At 36.3% G+C, this 10,360-nt stretch overlaps 1 protein-coding gene across 1 annotated transcript; it reads right to left on the reverse strand.

Annotated features, from left to right (window-relative positions):
* Positions 1-5,043: 5,043 nt before the first annotated feature.
* LOC119792323 (OX-2 membrane glycoprotein-like) lies at positions 5,044-8,608 on the reverse strand. The gene is made up of 6 exons (XM_038298920.1): positions 8,599-8,608; positions 7,663-8,001; positions 7,266-7,589; positions 6,364-6,466; positions 6,157-6,207; positions 5,044-5,998 (listed from the first exon to the last, which is right to left on the reverse strand). Exons 1-6 carry the CDS (start codon positions 8,606-8,608, stop codon positions 5,854-5,856), a joined length of 972 nt encoding a protein of 323 aa, XP_038154848.1. The 3' UTR covers positions 5,044-5,853.
* Between the last annotated feature and the right edge of the window lie 1,752 nt (positions 8,609-10,360).

Consider the following 10,360-nt stretch of genomic DNA (forward strand, 5'->3'; position numbering starts at 1 on the left):
TTATGGGTAAACCCTATAATAATCTATAATAATCTATTATAATAATCTATTCTTTATTTCTTTCTTTCTACAGTTAGGGAAAGCTTTATATTATAAATATTTGTTGGAAATTAGTGCAAAGACTATTTCTATGCTCAAGTTTTTTCATGATACAACAAAAAACTTCAGTGTGTGTTATTATGATTAAGTGTGACAGAAATGCAATATTTAAAACTTAGTTTTTTCACTTGTAGTTTAAAAAGCAAGGCAAAAGATTTTTTTTTTTTATTCAGGGTTGATATGACATGCATGACAATACAACCTGATTTTAAAATTCACATTTTTTTAAACAAGTGAACATAGTCTTATTGTTAGAAAGTTGGAATAGTACACCCAAGTAATTGTGAAGCATAAAACCACCTTGGTGTCAGCATGGAAAACAGAATTACACGTCATCAGTTAGTTCACTTTAATGTGAGAATATTTTCTGGGGTCCTCTAAGTGTACAGGTTCTCCAGCTTCACATGCAATCACAATATTTTCATTTTCATTTATTAAGGTGTAACGGCAAGGATTATCATTTTCATTACCACTGAGTGAACAGAGAACAGTGTGGAATTTCCCTTTGCTCTTCTTTAAATTTTTACCAGTGATAGCCACCCCACTTTCACAAACAGGTATAACATTCTCAACAGAGTGGAGGATGAAGGTATTTAAACGCTTACATTTACCGGTACGTTCATTTCGAATCTGTCTACTGTTTATAACAGCATCACACCCCTTTTCCATTTCTTCAGAATCGATGATGTGCTGAATTTTGAACTTCTCAAATCTGTCAAAGTCAACAGAATGGCTGAGCTCAATGGCAGACAACAGGGTCAGGAATAACAGAGAGGACTGGAACTTCATGTTTCTCTGGAAAAAAATAAATTTACAGAGATTTCAAATCCCAGATTGCATTGACAGTTTTATGTTAATATTACACTGTTAAAAAGAACAATGTACAATGACTCAGATTATGTATAGAAGTGCAGCATAAATACTAAAAACAACTCAAACTTCATACTGCAAACACAATTAAACATCTTAACCACTGCATGAGAATAATGAATAATAATAATCTACTTAATCAGAAAACAAACAGCTGCATACCCTTTTCTCCTGGTCTAAAGCTGAGTCTCTTAGTTGGTTGGCTGGGTGATTTAGGCAGAGCTCAGGGTTAAAGACACCGACTGCTGAAGAAGAAGGAAAATTCTCTAATGCTGGACTATGGAAGTATCAGGCACATTATATAGGCTGAATGCAACTTATCTATCTGGACAATTTGAATGAAATTACCATTGACAATGAGAAAAATTTGTTTAGGAAATTTCAGGATGAGATAAAGGAACATAAATTAATAAATACTATGAAAAATTTCATATATCTAAACTGTTCATTTTAGAAAGGGAAACTCATTGAACGGATTCTTTAAACATGGAGTGAGCTTGAAATATAAAAAAATGGAAATGTAAAAGTCAGTGTGTGAGTAAATTGGAATATAATTAGTAAGAACAAACAGAGGAATATTTTAAACATAAATGTCCAGCCTCTGTAAACGATTCTCATCTGTATGCACTTTAATCAACATGGAGTATGTGCATCTCCAGTAGATCAGTATGTGAGTGTGTAGAAAGAATAGAAAAAATAAAAATGAATAATTGAACTTTATTGATCTGAAGTTGGAGAAATGTACCTCTGCATTTAACCAATCCCCTTGGGGAGCAGTGGCTGCCATTGTGTGATGCCCGGGGAGCAGTGTGGGAGTTAAGGGTCTTGCCCAGGGACCCAGAGTTCCTGAGACACACTATCTCCACAGCAGGCTGGGCCAACCAGAGTGAGCTGGCAGTGACACACACCCAAGCACCCAGGCCTGGATACCTGGGGACATCAACAAAGCAGTGGGCCATTAAAACAACCCACCATCAGGGAGTGTATCAGAAGCCCCAAATCAGAAACTACCCCAGACCCAGACCCCCAATGAACCCTAACCTCATGGAGATTAGGGGCCAAATATCTTAAAGAAAAGTCCACACAGCCCAAATGGGCCAATCAACAACAAGAGCTGCCAGAGGATGACACAGTCCAACACCTCCAACTCAGCGGCACGAGTTGAGGCACATCCCACAGTCCCACAAAGCCTCTCACCTCAACTTTACCCCAGGGGGAACCACCGACCAGTCCAAATATCAGAGTCTTCACATCCTAAAAGGACAACATCACCACTAGATATGCTAAAACCCCTCCACAGCACCACAATGATGCAATGGCAAAATTAGATCTGTAAGTATATACAAAAGCCTCTTGTCTTAAAATGTTATTTACTGCTTTAAAGTACACTTTTATGACTTTTGTTCTTTAGAAAAAAACATAATTTCAGCCCTTTCATTGCACCTTTTGTCTATTTGCATTAGATGTTCTTTATTTGAATATGCAAAGCAACATTAGACAAAAAAGTTTTAAATGTTTCTCATGCCCTCTTTTGTAGTTTTATATTGTTAAATAAGCAATAGATTTGTCATTATTTTTCTGCTTCCTTAGTTTGGATTGGACAACCTCTTATTCTCGGAAAGCTTTCGTTTGAAAGGGATAACTGTAACAGAAGTGCTTCAGGGCGGGAAGATATGAACGGTGTTAAACCCCTTTTCTAAGGCACTCCACTGAATCAACATAATGCTTTTTTGTAAATTATGTTTCAAATCTGTATTGCTTTAGGTGAGAATTTTATTTCGTAGTTTTAATGTCAACTTCTAAATTAAAACATACCTTAATAAATTAAAGTATACCTTGATATGTATACTCTGTCTGTGCTGTGTTAGAATATTGATGGCGCTATTTTTCTACTGCAGTAAACACTTTTGTAACACAATGCATTTACAATACAGTATCTTGTGTTATTAAAAGTTAAATTTAAATAAAAAAATTAACAATGCGTCTTAGTCCAAACCGATCATTTACCACATTAACTATGTTGTCCATCAGATCACAGACACATATTCAAATACCAACCAAGGATAACTCTGCGTACGATGGAGGCTGTTTGCTTCTTTTTCATTTTTTGTGTCACTTCTCTTTTTTAAGTAAAAACACCCATGAACATTAGTTGTTTAAAATTACACCTAACATGAGCAGCTTTATTTTCCCCTACAGGAAGTGTAGTTTTCACCTAACAACACTTGATGTGCAGCAACTTGTCTGTTAAAGATATTTCTGTACAACTACCATATCTGACTGATTTGCATATTTTTGCTTTTGCCCAAATGTCTCCTTTAGAGAAACTAATCTCATAGTTTTATCTAACGATCCATTGGCTTAAACTATTGTGCAATTGTTCCAATGTAAATTATGCTCAGAGTCTATGAAGTTTTAATGCAGTGGCTGTTTCTTAAGTCAGTTCTTTCTTCTAAATGCAGTCCAACTATTATATGATTTATTCATGCGGAACCTGTTAATTGTGGTAAATGTTTGTCATGCAGTTGATTGACGTTTTGAAACTGAATAGCTTGCATTACATCCTATTGTTTTTTGACCAGTGAGGTGTGGAAACTAAATTTATAACCTCTCTTTCAGATGTGTTATGGAAATTTCCAATTATCAATAAGTGAGACACTGTTTGGGCAAAAAGAAAAGATAACTTTATTCAAAGGCAAAAGCAGCATTTGAAAGAATTAGGTCATTGAACAATGTTCCCAGAGCTGCAGCTTGACTTTTTACAAGGTTTAGAACAGGGTAAGGAAAAAAATGTGAGAAGGGTATCCAACACCCAACTTTTAGGAGATCTGGGTAATAATAATCTGACTTCCTGTATCTTTAAATTAACAAGATAAGGTGTTTGCGGGACACTAGAGGAATAAAATTGGCTTTGACACAACCAAGATGTGGAGGAGTCAGCTCACATGGGGATCAGCAGATTCTAAGTAAATACTAAGTAAATATATACATATAGTTATGCACACATTTTTCTACAATAGATGTGAGCCAATAAGAAAACACTTGAAAAGTTATAATTCCAACCCAAATAATGTACATAAAGAATCCTTAACTACTGCTTGAGATACTTTTTTTGTGTCTATGATCATAAAAACACTGCATGAGCACCTTGAGTTTTTTTTTATACATTTTTATATATAATCTTAAATACTTATGATCTTTACATAAAGTAGAATGAATAAACCTAAACTTGCAGACAAAGACCAAAACATATATAGTTGATTCAGTGAAACTGAATTCCTACATAAAACATTGTAAAAATGGTTTTGATTAAAAGCTTAATGATATTATATAAAATAGTTTTATGAGGACACAATTATTACAGTTAATTAGTTGCAAAAAGCTTTTTAAAATTCTAACAAATCCTCTGTAGGTGATCAGTGAACTCCCAACTTACCTGACCTCACTTATGCTCTCCAGGTGTTCATTATCTTTTTTTTTTTTATCAACAGTCACTCCTCTTTCCTACATCACTGAAGCAGAGGCTCTTCTGATTGGGCAGCACAATTGTATTTCCAGGTCTGCCATTTCCAGACGGCATGTTTCAGCTCCTTCAGAATTTTCATAATTTTCAGAAGAGTACAAAGCATTCACATAAAATGTTGAAAAAGACAGAAAACCCATTGCAAATTTGAAATCTCAGTTTAATGACAAAAGTTTATTACATAACTGATAAAAAGAGATCAAGTCTGTGATTTCATCAGCAGTCATCAATGTAATCTGATCACTTACTTGTGCAAATAAAGCATTTAACTTCTTCGATTCACAAAAAGCTGAGAATATTACACAGCAGTATGCATTAAATATGTTTATCCAGACAGAAAAATGTAATAAACACCTCTATTCATAGATCTACGATGACAACTTGATTCTACAATTTATCTTGTTTTGCCAAATTTTCTGTCTAGTTTAATCACAGTATTCCTAATTATCCCCCCCCCCCCCCACTAAATTGTTCAAACTCAGTAAAATGAGTTACAAATGCGCAATCTAGTGGTGTCTTTTTTTTTCAAACTGTACATAAACTTCCTTAAAAATATGCTGAGCCCCTCTTCTTTGATGGTATATAAATATGCTGTTTTTAGATGTTAAAATAAAAAATGTAGCTTTTACATATTTCTAAACCATAAAATATAGGCACAGATGAGATACTTGTTAACACTGAAAAAATCGGGAAACTTTTTGTGTATTAGCTGCAACAAGGAATGGTACACATTAAAGACAAGTAATGAAACAAAATAAAATAATTTAATAAAATAAAAACAGTTTTCTTTCCTTAAAGTGTAAACAATAAATGGTCATTTATCAAAATGCTTAGAAAAAATACTATAGCTGCATGTACAGATATGTAAATCTAACGGAAATGTTTCCTATATAAAAGATCTAACTTTACTTATTATCAGGATTGTTATCTTATTTAATTCAGCTGTAATTCTTGCAACAATAATGACACTAAATAAAATAATTTTGGTTGAAATAATCATGTTTGAGTTCATATTAATCATAAATTCATTATTTGGTTCTCCCTGGTCATTGAGAGGTCATCCTCTTTGTTTCATCCTGTTTGAAGTTTTCTTTTTCTAAAGTGTTAACATTAAATGTTCATTCCTTAAACTATTGGGATTAAAAAATACTCTTGCTGGATTCAAAGATACATCAATTATAAATCTAACTGAAATATAACCCATATAAAAGATCTAAATTGTTTTTCTTTTAATCAGGATTGTGAACATTTTTCACTTTATTTCAGTTGCAATTATGCAACCACACCTAAAATCAATTGTTTTACAGTTTCAGCCAATTTCAGCAGACAATCTAATACAGAACAGCTCAATTTTTTTCATGTCAAAATGTGAGAGTAGTAAAAACAGTGTCCTCAACATGTCCTTCAGCCTCTGAAGGTGAGGATTCTGGACGTTTCCTTTTGCTTCCTTTGGCAGCGCTTCGCAGTCTGGCCTGATTCTCCAACCTTATTGAAGGTGTTTGCATCCTTTAAATAAAGAAATTGTAAAGAAATCTGTTAAATCCTGATCAGAGAATGACACGTTTTAACCAAATCGTTAAAATGCATTAAAAAAAAAGTTATTTGAAGAAACATGTTGAACCTCTAACATGTGGTTTGTTGTTTAATTACAAATGATTTCTTACCCATTTGTGTCTTGTAATAATTTAACTGGTGTTTTGTTCCATTCAGGGTCACTGAATAAAAGAAAAAAAAAACTGTTTTGCTTTATGAGCTTTAAAGAGTTACCGTACATAAATCAATCAAGAAATGTTTTAATGCTCCTGAATGTCTAAGAGTTTAACTGTTTTATATCATAATGCAAAAGTGGTGTAGAAAATTAGGTTTATTACCTGTTTTTCTTTCGCTGTTTGACAAACAGTATAATGAGCGAAATAATAAAGATGCAGACCGACACAACTATTAGAGGTATGATGATGATGATTAGAGTTTTACCTTAAAGAAAAACAAAAAGGAACAAAATGAGAACAGATTAATAGTTACAGCTGAAGGTACTTCTGGTTTTCTCTCCTAACAGATTTGCAGACACATTTTGACTCATTCTTCTTTGCAAAGTAGGTAAAAGTCAGAGGGATTAGAGTCTGGACTTTGACTAGGCCATTCTAACACATGGATGTCAATCTAAGGTAAGAATCATTACTGGGGTTTTAAAAAATACCAGTATCTTTACTTAGTGTATCCAGATACAACACTAATTTGACATGCTGTCGATACTAAACAAAATAGTTGTTTTTAAAAAAATTTATTGTTCATTTTATATTTCTGATTTATTCAAACAGTAAAAGAAAAATAATTCGGACAACCTTAAATAATGTCAGATTGAGTTATTAATTTTGATTTACTTTGCAAAATTGTTTAACTATAATTTGTGATTGTAACTGGTGCTCTTTAATAGAAATGATCCTAATTGAACTGAATGGGTCTTGCAGCTCTGGCTGCAACTTTAGAGTTGTTGACCTGTTGGAACATCAGCCTCTCAATCTAACGTCTTATTAAGCCTCTAACATTTTTTTCTAGGCCCATTCAGCTTACAATTAACAGCTTTCTTGTCCCATCTGAAATGAAATCATTCCTACAGCATGATGCTGCTACCTCCGTGCTTTAAGGGATATTTTGTGAATGTGATGCCCTGTTAAAATCTTCCTCAGCTAAGCTGGGAAGGTTTAAGCCACTCTGAATAGCATAAAACATAGTTTTATTATTATAAGGTGAGAACATGAACATGAATACTCACTATAAGATGATGCACTTTGACCATCATCAGATGTTCCTTTAACTCCAGGAACGGTGATCAGCTTCTCTCTGGGAGCAGCAGAGAGCACTGACACTGAACATCCAACCTGTGTGCTGCAGGAAGCTGACAGCAGAGCTGTGGTGGTGACGGTGACTGTACCGTTGCTGTGGGTCACACTGCTGGTGTTGTAGTGGGAGAAGCTGAGGTTCTGCTGTAGAACAGTCAGTGTTACAGTGGGAGCAGGTCGACCTGTGGCTGAACAGGACACAACTGACTCTGCAGGAGGCTTTGATCTGCTGACATCAAGGATGGGTTCATGCATCTCTGGGAGGAGAACAAACATCATGATCAACATCTAGTTATAGAAGTTAATCCTGGAATACAGTCTGGTTCTTACCATAAGCCTTCAGGCAGGTTCTCCCTATCAGAGCTCCATCAGGGTAGATGTTGAACAAACAGAGATAACATCCTTCATCCTGCTCTGTAACATTCCTGATAACTATGGAGGAATTCTTCAGTCCAGCTTCTGTAAACTGGACTTTATCTTTAAAGTCAGGATTCACTGTTTGACCAAAATACTCGCTGTAGGAGCAGATATTCCTCTCTTTCCTCCCAAATACCTTCTGCCAGGTGACCTGCTGGACATCTTTAGTTTCCAGGAGCTGGCAGCTGAGAGGAGCATCTTCCCCCTCTGCTGCTAAGACGTTCAGCGGGGTTTGGACCACAGCTGCTGCAGCTGTATAGAAGTTAAATTAATTGCTTTTTTAAAAATCAAGCAGAAAAAACTGCAGGAGCATTACCTCCCAGCTAGACTGTAAGACCCGCATTTGCTTGTAAGTTAACAATTGGTCCTCGGCTACAAAGTCCCACAAGCTTAAATAATGGAAAATTATCTCTTCAGCTCAGGTTTTTGAAGCATTAGGAATGAAAGAAGGTTGATTGTGGAATTGATTTAATATGTTGAATCACTATCTTGCAGGAAAACTTAACAGCAACCTATTTTAGGTTATTCAGTTAAGGGCTTTACATTTGTACTTACATTATCAGGAAATCAAAGTACTCTAATAAGTTCAGAATCAGAACCAGACATACTTTAATAATCTTAGAGGGAAATAACTTTTAATTCTCTTCCTAATTCACTCACCACTTTTGTGTCTGTTTACTTTTTTAACACTTTTTTTCTCATTTCAAGTGCAGAGTTACAATACTGAAGTAATCAGACAAAAGAAACACATTCACAATATGCTTCAACAACCTTATGCGAATTTAAAACAGACAAAGTCTCTCTCACCTATGTGAAGAAAGTGCAGAATAAAAAAAAAGGAAACTTCACTGCACGCCATCGATTCAATTTTGCCGCCCAAAGTATTGAGTCAAGGAAATCAAATTTGGACTAAACCAATAGCTTGCATTATCAATAACAAGCAACAAGCAAAATTGAATCACACTTCATCTTCATTCATTAAAATGATAATGATAATCAAAAGAAACTCATAGGAACTCAACAGTACAAGTTTATTATTTTGCAGGGCTTTCTACAGTATGTATTTTAATACTATAATTCCTGTTGATCCCCTTTTTTAGACGTACTGGTACAAACTGGCAAAGGTAATACTTTTACTTTCAGTTTTCAATATCTAACTATTCGGCTGTAAGGAATACAAATGCGCCATCTAATGGCTATGTCAATTAACCGGAATCAGAATCAGATTTATTGCCTAGTATGTTTGCACGTACAAGGAATTTGACTTGGTGTTGATGGTGAAGACAAAATAGATATATACAGTATATATAGATATATACAGAATACAGGATTTCTTGTTATATATGATAAAAAAAACATACCTTATACTATATACAATGAATTGTATGTAACTATTTATCATATACACAGTAGGCTGTGCGTTAATGTAACGCAGGAGGTCTGGAGATGTGATGTTAGTGTAGCTTCTAGGTTCTAAACGGGGAGGGAGTGAGGCAGTGTCACAGGGATCTCTAGGCCTTGTCGATCAGGCTGGTAGCGGATGGGGAGAAACTGTTCTTGTGGTGTGAGGTTTTGGTCCTGATGGGACCGCAGCCTCCTGCCAGAGGGAAGTGACTGAAATACACTATATTGCCAAAAGTATTTGCTCACCCATCCAAATTATTGGAATCAGGTGTTCCAATCACTTCCATGGCCACAGGTGTATAAATTCAAGCACCTAGGCATGCAGACTGTTTTTACAAACATTTGTGAAAGAATGGGTCGCTCTCAGGAGCTCAGTGAATTCCAGCGTGGAACTGTGATAGGATGCCACCTGTGCAACAAATCCAGTCGTGAAATTTCCTCGCTCCTAAATATTCCACAGTCAACTGTCAGCTGTATTATAAGAAAATGGAAGTGTTTGGGAACGACAGCAACTCAGCCACGAAGTGGTAGGCCACGTAAACTGACGGAGCGGGGTCAGCGGATGCTGACGCGCATAGTGCGAAGAGGTCGCCAACTTTCTGCAGAGTCAATCACTACAGACCTCCAAACTTCATGTGGCCTTCAGATTAGCTCAAGAACAGTGCGCAGAGAGCTTCATGGAATGGGTTTCCATGGTCGAGCAGCTGCATCCAAGCCATACATCACCAAGTGCAATGCAAAGCGTCGGATGCGGTGGTGTAAAGCACGCCGCCACTGGACTCTAGAGCAGTGGAGACGCGTTCTCTGGAGTGACGAATCGCGCTTCTCCATCTGGCAATCTGATGGACGGGTCTGGGTTTGGCGGTTGCCAGGAGAACGGTACTTGTCTGACTGCATTGTGCCAAGTGTAAAGTTTGGTGGAGGGGGGATTATGGTGTGGGGTTGTTTTTCAGGAGCTGGGCTTGGCCCCTTAGTTCCAGTGAAAGGAACTCTGAATGCTTCAGCATACCAAGACATTTTGGACAATTCCATGCTCCCAACTTTGTGGGAACAGTTTGGAGCTGGCCCCTTCCTCTTCCAACATGACTGTGCACCAGTGCACAAAGCAAGGTCCATAAAGACATGGATGACAGAGTCTGGTGTGGATGAACTTGACTGGCCTGCACAGAGTCCTGACCTCAACCCGATAGAACACCTTTGGGATGAA

This window comes from Cyprinodon tularosa, unplaced genomic scaffold, assembly GCF_016077235.1.
Source record: "Cyprinodon tularosa strain WSP-4 unplaced genomic scaffold, ASM1607723v1 ctg417, whole genome shotgun sequence".
Taxonomy (NCBI): Eukaryota; Metazoa; Chordata; class Actinopteri; order Cyprinodontiformes; family Cyprinodontidae; genus Cyprinodon; species Cyprinodon tularosa.